Source organism: Xenopus tropicalis, chromosome 5, assembly GCF_000004195.4.
Source record: "Xenopus tropicalis strain Nigerian chromosome 5, UCB_Xtro_10.0, whole genome shotgun sequence".
In the NCBI taxonomy this organism is placed as follows: Eukaryota; Metazoa; Chordata; class Amphibia; order Anura; family Pipidae; genus Xenopus; species Xenopus tropicalis.
In genome coordinates this window covers 58,967,689-58,982,211 of record NC_030681.2, presented here as the reverse complement: position 1 = coordinate 58,982,211, position 14,523 = coordinate 58,967,689, and the positions used below count along the sequence as shown (strand labels likewise).

Below are 14,523 nucleotides of genomic sequence, written 5' to 3'. Positions count from 1 at the left end.
TTTTTACCATAGTTCATACTTCTGGCTGAGTTTCTTTGCTGACCTCTAGATTATTGGTTGTCTGTTTTCTAGAACTCCATCTATCTTAATTTATTGATGTATAAGTGCTGCCATTCTTAAACTATTAGTCCTAGGCTCCCCAAACAGAGTTAGTCACTGGGTAATTGCAGTTCCAGGTTAAAAATAGTGGGCGGAGCCACAAACCGCCAATCATATGTCACTCATTGACTTTCAGTAGCGAAATTTAAATTGCTGCCATTCAGACACTATTAAAACTAGGGTCCCCACTTGAGTGAAACCGATTTCCTCCGCATCTAAAATGGCTGTGAAGGAAAGCAGTCAGCATGCTTAGTGTGCCCTTGCCCTACTGGGCTTCTGAATATCTGTGCACCGGTAATTGTTTGTCTTGTAAGGATCAAACATGGAAATAACAAAACACACAGATTGTTATTATGTTATGTTATTATTATATTATTACAGTAATTAGCTAGTATTTTCAGCCAAAGCTTTATTCAGTTGGTGTATACTGCCCCTTTAATAATACTTCACAACTTGCCAATTAAGGACATGAATAATTAAAGCAACAGTATTCTTGGTTGGTAAATAGGGTATGGTCTAGGGGCGGAAAGCAGTAACTAATAAAGGAATTACTGTACATGCATTACTTACATCACATTTATGGCACCTCATATGATGAATCTTATCGATATCAGTGATGGATTGTATTGTTGAAAAAACTTGAATAGCTGCCAAATATTTCACTTGGTTTTACAAAACCTATAAATAGACTCATAGTAATATCAATATTGAGAGAATTTCTGTCATTTCTCCACACCGAAGCAAAAATACTTTCCTATGTATCCAAAAAATACATATTCAACCAGTTGTGTACCTCCTTTTTATTATTTTTTTGTTGTTGTTTTTTGAAAAAACAACATTATTAGTGGAGTTCTTTGGAACCCACATTTATCATCACCCATAGGTTAAGAATCCCTGGTGTATACAATATGTTTGAATGCATGGTAAGGGACACAGCATACCACAAAGACACCTAAATACTGGGGATTTTTCAAGTAGATAGAATTAGGGCAGAACTTGTTTTTATTTATGCAAAGGCAGCATATCATCAGGCATTTTCTCAAGCACTAGTTTATGCTGCCCAAAAAATTATACTATAGTATAGATAATATTTAATGAATAGGTTTCAGAAAGGGAATCTATTAGTTATATCCCACTGAATAAGTCCAGAATCAGTATAAGAATAAATAGCAAAGATTTTCAGTGGAATAAAAACAACAACATTTATTGGCTCAAATTAACAAAAAACAAAAACATAAATTAAATAGAAAGCATACTAAACCAAACAATAACCAGGTGCATCCTAATCTCCTAACGCGTTTCGCACCATGTGGCGCTTCATCTGAGGAGGTTACCAAGAAGTTCTCAATGCATGGATGACTAAACTGACAAATGTGCTGTAATATGCGTATAGCAGCCCATTGTCCCTTAAGTGAATACTTTCTCTTTTATTGTTTTACTATATTTATTATATATCAGGGGTCCCCAAACTTTCTTACTTGTGAGCCACAGTCAAATGTAAAAAGACTTGGAGAGCAAAACAAGTATCATAAAAGTTTATGGAGGTGCCAAATAAGGCCTAATATTGGCTATTAGGTAGCCTGTAAGCACAATATCCGCTTACAGGAGGCTTTATTTGGTAGTAAATCTTGTTTTTATTCAACCAAAACCAGCAAGTCTGGAATTCAAAAATAGCTACCTTCTTTGGGGGCACTGAGAGCAACATCCAAGGGGTTGATGAGCAACATGTTGCTCATGAGCCACTGGTTGGGGATAACTGTGTTATATAAAGATGGAAGGCTTTTAGATTCTAGTCTGCACTGGAACCCATAACCAGCACACTACAACATTTTTTTTGCAGTTATACAGCACCAACATTTATACTGAATATGTTGGGCCTCCCCAGTCTGTATTTTGCCATCCTTGTACTTAATAAAATCTGTACCTTGGTTCATATTGCTTGGTGCAATGTCGTCTTCTTACAGCAAAGGCGGACAACCCTTTTCTTGTGATGAGTCTACCAGTTATGCCAGCTAAGCAGGGCAATAAAAAAAAACTAAAACTCAAGGTACTCCATGTTTAAGCTAGATCATTAAATTACCAGTAAACAAATAAACCCTTTGCATGATGGACTCAAGCTGACAAAACACAAAAAAACGTGATGGGTAGAGTAGGATCTAAGAAATTCAATTCATTAAACGCCTGTTGAACAATGGGGTACACTGCCCCTTTAAAATGAAAGTGGGTTTGTTAACATATAAAATAGGTTAATATTATAACATTTTGGGTAAAACCGTTTTATTTCTTAACTTGATTATACACACTGTTTTATCTAACCTGATTTGTGATTGACTGTAAACTGGTATTTTTATGCATATTTCTTGCCATTCAGCTCAGGCTGTTTGGTAACCAAATGACCAGATCAGCTGACAGTAACACGTGTAGCCTGCTTTTATTGAAATCTAAGAATATTTATTGATACAAAAATTAACAAATTTTGCTGTAACATCCCAATTTTCTTAGGAGAAATCATCCAGGTGACAGAGTAAAAGCCCTTGAAATAATGTTGCCTTTGGTGCAACTTGAAGATCAAGTAGCTTCAGACATATACTGCATTGTGGGAAGGATCTACAAAGATATGTTCTTAGATTCTAACTTCATGGATACCGAAAGTCGTGATAATGCTATACATTGGTAAGTAATTGGGTGCAGTCAAAGCAGTAGTAAAAAATGTTATTGCAACATCACTTCAAATTTTCAGTCTAGAAGTAAAATATGCATGGGCCAACAAATAAACATGGCCGTAAAACTCCACAGTGCATTTTGATTATTGCTTCTTGTAGCAGGTTTTGTAAAATACTTGACTATATGTTGTGGATCACATCCCATTGGTTTGGAAAACACAAGATAATTATCACTCCACAAAGTGTAATTCTGCTCTTTGTAACATAGCACTTGAGTCTGTGATTTCTTAGCAAATTTCTTAATGTGTTTCATGCTCTGGTCTTTCACAAAAGTATCTGTGCCAGAGAAATTTAGTTTAAAAAAAGTCACAAAATTAACCTTTTTGCCTAAAAAAAACTTGCTTAACTGCTAGCTGATTGAGAGATAAAAAAAAAACCTGTTTAAAAGCTTTTCAATTGGTTTCAGATGGGGAAGAATTAATTGTTGACCCAAAAATGGCAAGCAGAACAGTCCCTGCATAAACTTTGTTCTAAAAGCTTTTTTTAATAACTGATACAGGTATTAAACCCCTTATCCAAAAAGTTCCAAATTATGAAAAGGCCATCTCCCATAGACTCCATTTTAATTAAATAATTCACATTTTTCCTTTTTCTCTGTAATAATAAAACAGTACCTTGTACTTGACTAACATATAATTAATCCTTATTGGAGGCAATACAATCCTTTTGATTTTAATTACCGTTGAAATAATTTTTTTAGTAGACTTAAATGAGAAGGAAAGGCTAAGTCACTTGGGGGTGCCAAAATGTTAGGCACCCCCAAGTGACTTAGATCGCTTACCTTGTACCCTGGGCTGGTGCCACTGTTAGGAGACAAAAACACCAGCCCAGGGTAGCTGTCGCGAAGGCTTCCTCCTTCTTTTTTCTTCTGCCGGCGAAATCCATGGGCCGGCACATGCGCAGTAGAGTGAAAAGCTGACTTTCTTTTTTAAGTTCGGCTTTTCACTATACTGCGCATGCAAGCGATTAGGAAGCGCTCGCTGCTACCCTGGGCTGGTGCTGTTCTCTCTGTACAGGGGCACCAGCCCGGGGTAAAAGGTAAGCGATCTAAGTCACTTGGGGGTGCCTAACATTTTGGCACCCCCAAGTGACTTAGCCTTTCCTTCTCCTTTAAGGTGGGAGATTCGAATTATGAAACCCCTTATCCGGAAAACCCCAGGTCCCAAGCATTTTGGATAATAGGTCCCATACCTTTACAGTATTTTCTCACTTGCTAAAAAGACATCCAACGCTTTCTTGAAGCCATCTGCCAGTACTACCACTTTTAAGGCTCTTGCTGTAATAGCCTTTTTCGAATATTATGATGGAACCTCGTTTCTTCTTATCTCCATGCATGCCTTCAGGTCTTCTAGAAGGACCTACTGGTGAATAAAGCATCACAGAGTTTATCGTGTGGTTCAGTTACATAATTTATATATATCATCTACCCTTCTATATCATATAGCTATGTATCAGTGATCCCCAACCAGTGGTTCCTGAACCCCTTGGATGTTGCTTTCAGTGGCCTCAAAGCAGGTTCTCATTTTTTAATTTCTGGCTTAAGGGCAAGTTTTGATTTAAAACTCAATGTAAATGCCAAACAGAGCCTTCTGTAGGCTGGCAGACCTCTTATTTGCACCCCAGGAACTTTTTCCATGCTTGTGTTGCTCCCCAACACTTTTTTTATTTGAATGTGGCTCACGGGTATAAAAGGTTGGGGTTCCCTGATATATATCATATCTACCTTTCTCCAGTGTAAACATTCTTAACTTGGCCAGCTCTTCCTCATAACTCTAATGTTAAAAACATTTTCTTATGTTTATTTACATCCTTGGGCTAATGTTGGCATATTATGTTTTAATTAATTTTGTATTAATGCATTGTTGAAATGGTTGAGGTTAATAATTTAGCTATACCTAGATAAGAAGATTAGATTCATGATAATAAGGGTTTTAATCAATATTTATATAAACACTTCTATTAATATGTTATTTCACTCCTGCCTTTTTTGGTGTTTAAAACATATGCTGTGTTTCATAGGTATGTCACACTGACATCATCAATTTTCCCCCCCTCCACTAGTGGTTTCATTTGGTTGTGTTTGTATTTTTTGCACCTAGAGAAAGGTTGGTGTTACAGCTGAAACACTGGCTTTGCATTTTTCGGTCAAGATAAGACCCATGAGTGCAGATTTTCTGAACTGCACCCACGTGCAATGCTTTTGATATACACGAGTGCTTGCATTCTTTCACATTTTTATACCATTATTTTTAGTATGTAACAACTATTCTTTGGGATTGCTGCACGCAAGCCTAGCATTACAATATGTGCAGCCAAGTGTTAGGTAGTGTGGTGAAAAGGTTTCTGCTACTAGACTTTAGAGCAGTGGAAGCCTATTCTCTGGAGTCATAAATAACATGTTACCATTTGGCAGTCCCTAGTCTGGGTTTGGGTTTGTCAGATGCAAGGAGAATTTTACCTGGCCAATGTATTATTATTATTAGTATTGCTATTATTGGTATTGTAATTATTGTTATTGTTGGTATTATTATCCCTTTAGTTTGTATTTTACTGATTAGTTATATATAGCCAACTGCTTTGTAAACTAAGGTTTGTAGGGCTTAGTGATATTGATTGCACATGGATAGAAAACTAAAGCCTAAAGAAATTTGTATAGAGAGTGGTTGTCAATTGTACATCTACTTGAAGCAGGATTGATATTTATATCCTACAGGGTTCTGTATTGGGTCCATATTTATTTAATTTGTTAACTAATTAAACAGGATGGGCATTGTAAGTAATATTTGTGTTTGCAAATTACAAATTTACAGACCAATTTAGTTCCATCCAAGAAATGGCATCCTTGTAGCAGGATCTGGAAGAACTGCAATTTGGGCAGCTACATTGCAGATGATATTCAGTGTTTATAAATGTAAGGTTTTTGTTTGTTCTTGAATTATTTGCCTGCCTCTTCTGTCTCTTTCCAGCTTTCAAATGCGGGTCACTGACCCCAGCACCCAGTAACTATATCTCTATGAACCTAAAATTGCATAGTTACTTTATATAGCTTGTCCTTCTATTTAGGTAATCTCCTGTGTATCTTCATGTCTTTAATTCAGACCAATATCTGATTGCTAGGGAAACATGGACCCTAGCAATGAGATGCAAAAATCAAGACTTGTGAGGTGCTAAACAATATACTTCAAAAACCACCAATATACCAATTGCAAATTGTTTCAGATTATTACCATCTACATCATAGAACAAGTTCATTTAAAGATGAACTACCCTTTTAAGGTTTATGCAATTAGTGGACATGAACAATGAAGACATGAAGAGCTTTCATTAGACACAGATCTAGGTCTTTGTGTGACACAAGTTAAAATAAAGGGAAGGTCTGGAGAGTAGAAGTCAATTTATCTGCATAAATATGATACTGAAATTCAAAGGAAATTAGTTGATTAAGTTGACTAAGACTGGTAGTATAAATTAAGAAAATCAGGTGTCCTAGAACAAACCATTCTGGTACCCCAAATGAGAGTGGATGGGCTGAGGAGGTGGAGGCAGCATGAGAGACACAAAGGAATCGGTTAGAACATACTTGGACAGGAACTCAGGAAAGCAACTCTAGAGGCTTGGTCACTGCAAAGAGCTAAGTGTTCTAGCACAGCCTAAAGAAGTCTTGCTTAAATAGCCCTTTAAATGGGAAATTGCCTCTAGCTACATCATAGACAGACAGGAAGTAATTGACATAAACTGCGAGGTCAAAACCACACTGCCTCCTGTGGCTCAACCAAGAGGAGCAGTACACCAAGGGAGTTCCTGACTCTCAGTGCTACAGTGGATGGGAAAATTGGACTGATAAAGGGGATCTCATATAATCAATTGTATATGTGTGCATATAAAATGTGGTAGGTTACAGAATTAAAAGCATCTTGAGCAAGCCCTGCTTGGAGGATAAGCCTGCTCTGCACTTGAAACCCTAATGGATGAGTAAGTTGAAACACAATTAGCAATATTGCTAGGAAGAAGCCAGGATTTATTTCTCATTTTCTTTCTCTTCCTATTGTATACTTTCTTCTTCCCTATCCCCTCTTCCTGATCATCTTTCTCTCTCATTGTCCTGCTCTTTTCCATTTTCTCTTTCTTCTTTTATTTCCTTACTTTCCATTTATAATCCAACTTACTTTTTATCTGTACTACTTCTTACTACGACTCTTCTTTTCTATTTCCCTGTTATATCTCTCTCCCCTATTCTCTCTGTTATCTCTCCCTCTCTCTTTGAGCATACCTTACTCCTTTCACCTTTTGATTGGGGTGCTGGCATTTTGCCCCTCTGCAGCACTGTATTTAATGGGGAGGTTCAGGTCTCTGAGCTCCATTCTGCGCTTTGCATGGGATGGATGAAAAGTGTGGATGAAAACATGGCTTTTTGTGCATAGGCCCTTCAGGATCCCCTAAGCGATCCCTGCATCCATCCTGCTCCAGAACAGGAAAGTGGCATTTATTTGCACTATTATACACATACATTTACACATATTTACATACACATACAACGCACAATTTAGCACAGTTTCTTTTTTTTTGCTTTTTTCATTTTTCTCACACTTTATACACAGTCACACAACTTTTTTTTTATTTGAATTTGAAACTTTATTGATTTTTTAAGGAGAAAGAAAGCAATCAGTAGGTCGCTGTACATGAAAACATTTGTGTATACAGTTTTACATCTTATAAATAACTTCGGGCTTCGGTTGACTGCTTGGTGAAATTTAGTGTGTTAGTTGGGGTAGAGGTAAGGGATAGGGTGGGTATGGGGTGGGTGGGAGTAGGGGGATTAAAGAGTCACACAACTTTTTGATGTGTACACATGTATACACAAACACTTTTTTTTTCTTATTCATTTTACCACTTTCTCCTGTTTTTCCCCTAAAAATCTGTTTATTTTGGCAGCGTAACTATTGGATCAGGTATTTTGACCACTAATTATGTTGTCATGTGACTTAATTATTTCATTGATTTGCACAATTATTTTTTGCATTTTTATCCCTACATTAGTGTTCCTGATCTGTTTTTAGTATAGCTTTATTTTGGTACTTTGGTGTAGAAATATATCTTTAACTATTTTGAATTAATCATAATGTGCACAGTCCCTGTACTGTTAGGGGGTCATATGCCGCATAATAAGCTGTCAAGGGGCTCTGTTTGCTGAGTTGGCTGTCAGTACATAATGCATACTTTGGTATATCAATGCATATTGGGCATCAAACTGTTAAGTAGACCTTTGGTGTTCATATATGGGGTGAGTTGCCTTTGTATGTAAGAAATTGTGTGAGATTAATGCGTCAGATTGCAACATTATTAGGAAGGTACAAGCTTTTTCATGCTCACTGACACATTGATTGCACTTCTCTTATTTCCCTCTTTCGTATGTTACATTGTTACATGTGCTTATACTTTTTGACAAAAAGATGGCGCTGTTATTTAACCTATAATGGGGAAGTGCAATCAGTGTGTCAGTGAGCTTGAAAAAAGCCTTTTATTTTAAAAGAAATTCTCCTGACTGGTGCTGGAATTTTGGACTTGGTAAATATTGCAGCAGTTTAGCCGCAACTTTCAAAACATTGGGGGGAAGGTGGTAGAATTCTGTGGGGCGGGCTAACCCCCCCCCAGTTACAACGCCTATGGCACAAGGTATATTTTGAGGTCTTTAAGTGCCATGTACTTTGATAAACCTGCCATTGATATTTTGGATGTTTTATCTGGTTACCTTATGACCTGTATGAGATACTATACTGTAGGAGATTCTATATACTGGAATTTTTGAAGCAATTTTTCAAAAATGTAACACATTTTGATAAAAACCAATTACTTTAAGAAATTGTAACTAGGTAGTTTAGAGAAGACAGAAAGATTTATCTATTCTAGATTCTTCAGAATGTGTTCTTTCCAAAAATGCCTAGTGTTCTGGGATAAATCTTTTATTAATTGAATTTTTGAAAAGTATGCAGCTTTCTGGAGCAGTGCTTTGGAAGTTTGATAGTGTACTGCTGGGAGTTTTTGACCTATATAAGTGAGAAATCTCCGTATAACAATATATATTTGGTATTTGTGTATTCAGGAGTAATGGGTACAAATCAGTTCTATTTTGGTGCATAAAATAATTCATGTTTCTGGTATATGTGTTTATTATGGAAAATACTATTTTTTTAATTTTTTTAAACATTTAGAAGCCTATATCTTGGTACAGAAGTGGAATTACACTAAAATTCAAGCATATTTTGAAAGCTTAGGTTGTCCTGAAAAAACGATATATTGTTTTCCTGGGTAAACGAGGTTGCCATTATTTGTTGTTAAAGAAAAAAAACTTTTTATAGTTATTTCGATAACTTGTTGAATAAGGAGTTTGTTGAATGTATTGAATATTGAGTGTATAAGGATCTAGTTACTTGTTTTATAGTTCAGTGCTGTGCATGTTTTCTTTAGGTACAGGAAGGCCTTTGAATCTGAACCAACACTTCATTCTGGAATCAATTATGCGGTGCTACTTCTAGCTGCTGGTCATCAATTTGAGACTTCTTTGGAACTCCGGAAAATCGGTAATTATCAGTAATAGGTGTATCCAAATAAAATAGAAGTAATGTGATGCACTCACAAAACACAGATGTCAATAGCCCAGGTGCCTTCTAAAGTTTATACATATCCATATATTAGAGACAGATTGCATTTTTGGAAGGGCATTTATTCATCAGCTGCTTATATGCTTTGTATTCAAATAAAGGCAAGTGGTTTAAAATAAATCTGCCCCTTAGTCTATGCAATATAGCATTTTTTAATGTCATTTTGTGCAAATGATTTATCTCTGTCTGGCATTCTCTTTTTTTAAAATGAATTCATCCTCTATTGTGCAATGATTACAAGATTTATTTTGTGAAACAATAAGTCTGTTATTGTCAGGCCTAAGAGCAAGTGCTCTGCACACATGGTCGGTGGAATCAGGGCAATTTTAAACAGGTTTTTAAACTTAAATCTGCCTGTCCAAACTAAGTGATTAAGTGGAACAAAAAACAACATTTGATTTAAAAATAAGTCTATTGCCCTATATTTAGAAGTGAATGCTTTGCTTTTTAGACTTACCTTATACTGCACTTGCAATAATATTAGAGTACAATGAGGGTGATGCAGGGAGGTATGGCCATATATAAATTTGTGTGTGATGTGATGCTTTTTCATATACCTATAGAGACCTCTGTTCTTGTTATTTTTGTTATATTTCTTCCAGTGTAACTCAATATTCTTGATGTTCTGTACCTTAAATATTATAAAAACCTTATTTCTGTTAATGCACTTGTTTCTTCATTTAGGAGTTAAACTCAGTAGCCTGTTGGGTAAAAAAGGAAATCTCGAAAAACTCCAAAGTTATTGGGATGTTGGATTTTATTTGGGGGCATGTATACTGGCCAATGACTCATCAAAAGTTATCCATGCAGCAGAAAAGCTTTTCAAGCTCAAAACCCCAGCATGGTGAGTTTGTTGAAATGTGAAAACTGTTTTCTATGGCAAAGGATTATATAAAGTGAAATGTTTTATTAGCTATTTTACATCAAATGTCAATTCCACCCTCCAGGTGTTTTGGAGATGAATAAATGGGTAATTACCCAAAATACTCCATACTATAACCTAACCCATAAAACAATTAACAAATGCCATTCATGGAAGGGCCCCACCCTCCTCTCTTAGCATACCTATAAGCAGGATTGTTAGAAACACCAGTATATAGTAACATTGGATCAAAGATTTGATCAAACTATAACTCATAAACTTGGCCACATTATTGTATTAGAGTTACATAAAAAAATCACAATGAATCATAACAAAACCAAAGTATATTGGGATATCAACTCTATGTTTCACCGATGCAAATGCATATCCTGAAAAGTTCAGCTAGTGCACTCCTGTATGCCAAACATGTTAAGGTGAAGTATGTAATATGTTTTAATTTCTGCTTCTTTAGCTGGAGAAAGTAGTGGCAACAAAATGTTGGTCATTGCTACCAGTTGATACCAAAAACACAGAAAGGAGAGCTTTTGTTAGAGCAGGATACAAAAAAGTATGTGTTGCTCATCTTGCACATTTTAAACAATAATATGGCCAACAGCCACCTCTGATGTCGCAGCCCTGCTCCCACAAAGCACAAACATGCCCCCAAAATTATCACTTCACCTCCATATGTCACTGCTCTGCCCCAATGTCATCACCAAGCCTTTTTGTTTGATTTTTGCAAAGGTCAAATATGGCAACCCTAAATTCTACTTCTTATAGATAGAGTTTTGGTTGGTGTCGGGCCTAGGGTTAATCTTGTATTGATATTTTACCTGCAGTCTTTCATTTGAAAGTGATAGACCATGGGATACGCATTCATGTCATTGTGAAGTAAATCTGTCATGCTGTTCATGTGTAAATATCCTTTACCACTTCAATGTTTATATCTAAATAAATGTATTTTTTAATACAATTTCATTTTGGCATCTGTTTATTTTAAGAATGTTTATTAAATACATATGCATGCATGAAGTGCTATGGCACTATTAAGTTCAGAAATTGCAGTAATATGTCAAGGAAATAAACACCCACACACTATTGTTTATAACACACATGCTACTTTACTAAACAAAATGGCTACAGACAAACAATCTTAATGCACACAATGCTACAGTACTACAGTAAATAAAACACTTAATATACTCGTTTAGTTGGTGAAGTTCAAAAGAGGTTCCCTGAAGAACTACCATGTTTTCATAAACTTTTTAATCCCTTGGGCCTTTAGTCAAAATAGCCAACTTCAATGGGAGATGTGTCTAGGCACTTTTAGAGTCCTAGATGAGATTCTCCTGAACCATCCTATGCAAGCTCATTTCTTGGGTACTCTGAACCAATCATAACCTAAGCAAGCTACTCCACCTGTAACAGGGGGACCTATAAGAACAAACTGATGATCCCTCTCATATTCCTGTATAATGATCTAGCACCCCCCACTTAGCTAGTGGGAGTAAGATTAAACCAGTATCTGGGTGACACAGTGTCTCTAGTGTATTGTTAGGAGTAAACCAATGCCTAGCCCACAGCCCATTGTTTAGAGTTTACTGTGAATAAATATGGCCATAGTGTCTGCTGTTTATTGTTTTTTAAATTAAAGTCTGTTGGCTACTGTGTTAGAGATAAAATGGAAATGTTAGTATTTCTTTGTGGGCCTACACATCTGAAATTATACAAAAATAATTTAAAAAATTAAATAAAAAAACAAAAATAATTTCAACAAATCCTACCCACATGTTATTCTGTTATGAGGCTTCCCCTTCATAGGTGTAGAACTCTCTACAGCTCTACTACGTTTACACTGGCCCTCTTCTAACTCATCTAGTTGCCCTAAATGAGCAGTGGCCAGATTAATCTTGCTTTCTAATCCCAAACTTCCTAAAAATTACCGAGTTAGCCCTGAGATACAACCCATCTCATACAGTCTGGCTATACCTTCCTAGATATTTCTCTCTTTATTATTCCCTCAGCCACGCCACATGTTCTGGAATGTGATGGATATCTATAAGCACATTATGCATTATGACTAGTCATAGTCATAGTAAGTTGGGTTGAAAAAAGACATACGTCCATCACGTTCAACCATAATGCCTATATATAACCTGCCTAACTACTAGTTGATCCAGAGGAAGGCAAAAAACCCCATCTGAAGCCTCTCTAATTTGCCGCAGAGGGGAAAAAATTCCTTCCTGACTCCAAGATGGCAATCGGACCAGTCCCTGGATCAACTTATACTAAGAGCTATCTCCCATAACCCTCTCACAGTAAAAAATCCTTTCCGAACATTTAAACGGAACCTCCCTTCTTCTAAACGGAGTGGGTGCCCTCGTACATAGTTACACAGGGTTGAAAAAAGACCAGAGTACAGCAAGTTCAACCCTTCCAAGTGATCCCAGGACACACAAACATATACTGACCTATCTATACACTCACATACATAAACCATACTTGTTTAAAAATCAGATGATGTTTTAGGTCACATTTATATAAAATCAAATCAAACTATACATTTATTTAACAAAATCTGTTGACACACATCTAACGTAATAACAGACTTTCAAATACAAACACAACACTTGATCTACATGGAATCTGGCATCTGTGTCCTCCCTGCATGCTGACTCTAGAGAACCCACTGACTAAAAATGAATCCATTCTATTACCTAGAGACTAATCATAGTTGATGTGTCAGTTCTGATGTATGTATGTATGTATATCTTTATTTATAAAGTGCTACTTATGTACGCAGCGCGGTACAGTATAATACATTAATACAAACAGGGACTATTAAGATAGTAATAGATAAATACAAAGTATTACAATAAACACAAATAAATACAAGATACAGTTGTAATAAGATAAGAGTCAAAGACACAAGAGGATAGAGGTCCCTGCCCCGTAGAGCTTACAATCTAGATGGGAGGGTAACTTACAGACAGAAATAGGCAAATATAAGTGCTGTAGGTCACAGAAGGTGACATTACAATATAAGTGCTAGTTCCCAGGTCAGGTACTGGGTGATGTGGTAACCATGTGGTTACTGTAAGTGAGTTGGACATGGACTCCAAAGGCACTCTATAGGAGGTAAAAAATGGAGCATGAGGACAAAAAGGAGACCTTTTCTCAACAGGGAGGGTATTTATCAGCTATCTGATTGTCATGGTGTGTTCAGGTGTTTGCACTTGTTGTATTCTGATGCTATCTTGTATTTACATAACATCCTCAAATATGCAACGTATATAGAGAGTGTAAGAGAGAGAGTGTGTGACAGTGTACTGCACACACACACGGGCTTAATGCAAAAAGAAAAAAGTGTTTCGAAAATGTTTCAAGCACAGATGACGTTCTTCCTCAAGGACAAACCAGCAAACTGAATCCCAACACCCACAATAAATATCACACCACAGAAAAATGGCGCTGAAACTGGCTGCAATCACCAATGAAAGCAATGTAAACAAACACATACAAGCCCTGTATCAAATTTAACTAGAAAACTAAAGTGCATTTAGATAAAAAAACAAACAAACAAATAGCATGATGTTTCTGAGAGATGAAAGTAAAAACAATATTGTAATATAATGTTACTTCTAGGAAACATCAGGTGTAACATAGTAACACTGGACACCCACAGCAGGACTCAAGGGAGAAGTTAGAAGAGAGTAAAATAAACTTTGATCACCGACCAAAGCCTTATAAAGGAATAAGTCAACTGTGCCTGACAATCACTGCTCTGATCAGTGTATACTCTTTAGGGTCATCATGGGGAGCGGATTGCATCACCCAGGAAGGCAACGGGCAGTTGGCAGGATCTAAAGAACATGTCGGGCGCATTGCTAGTCAATAAGTGTATACGTTTGTAAGGAGCATGGGCACATTCTTAAGATACTTGAAGAGCGCACACCCCAGTTATCGCAGATACTTTCAGAGAGTGTGTATCAGTTGAGAGCGTGCAATGGTTGCACTAAACCTGAAATACTGTATACGTTTTTACAATAATGAACTGCCCAGCCTGATATATTAAAATGCTGTGACCTGTCATTACCCCATGCAGTCATCCTGAGTTCAATCCTGTCCAATTACTGACTCAAACATAATCTCCTCTGAGGTGATCCCCTCCGTCCTGTAG

General features: G+C 36.6%; 1 protein-coding gene across 6 annotated transcripts in view; it reads left to right on the top strand.

Moving 5' to 3' along the window:
- Positions 1-14,523, top strand: part of map3k5 (mitogen-activated protein kinase kinase kinase 5) — a 153,609-nt gene that overhangs the window by 57,653 nt on the left and 81,433 nt on the right. For all 6 annotated transcript variants that reach the window (XR_001170872.3, XR_001170871.3, XM_012963762.3 and 3 more), the window contains 3 exons: positions 2,602-2,772; positions 9,288-9,400; positions 10,166-10,325. Coding sequence is in view for 4 of the 6 variants with exons in the window: in XM_012963762.3 (XP_012819216.1) it covers positions 2,602-2,772; positions 9,288-9,400; positions 10,166-10,325 (444 nt within the window). In the remaining 2 variants the exon portion in view is untranslated. The remainder of the gene's footprint in view (positions 1-2,601; positions 2,773-9,287; positions 9,401-10,165; positions 10,326-14,523) is intronic.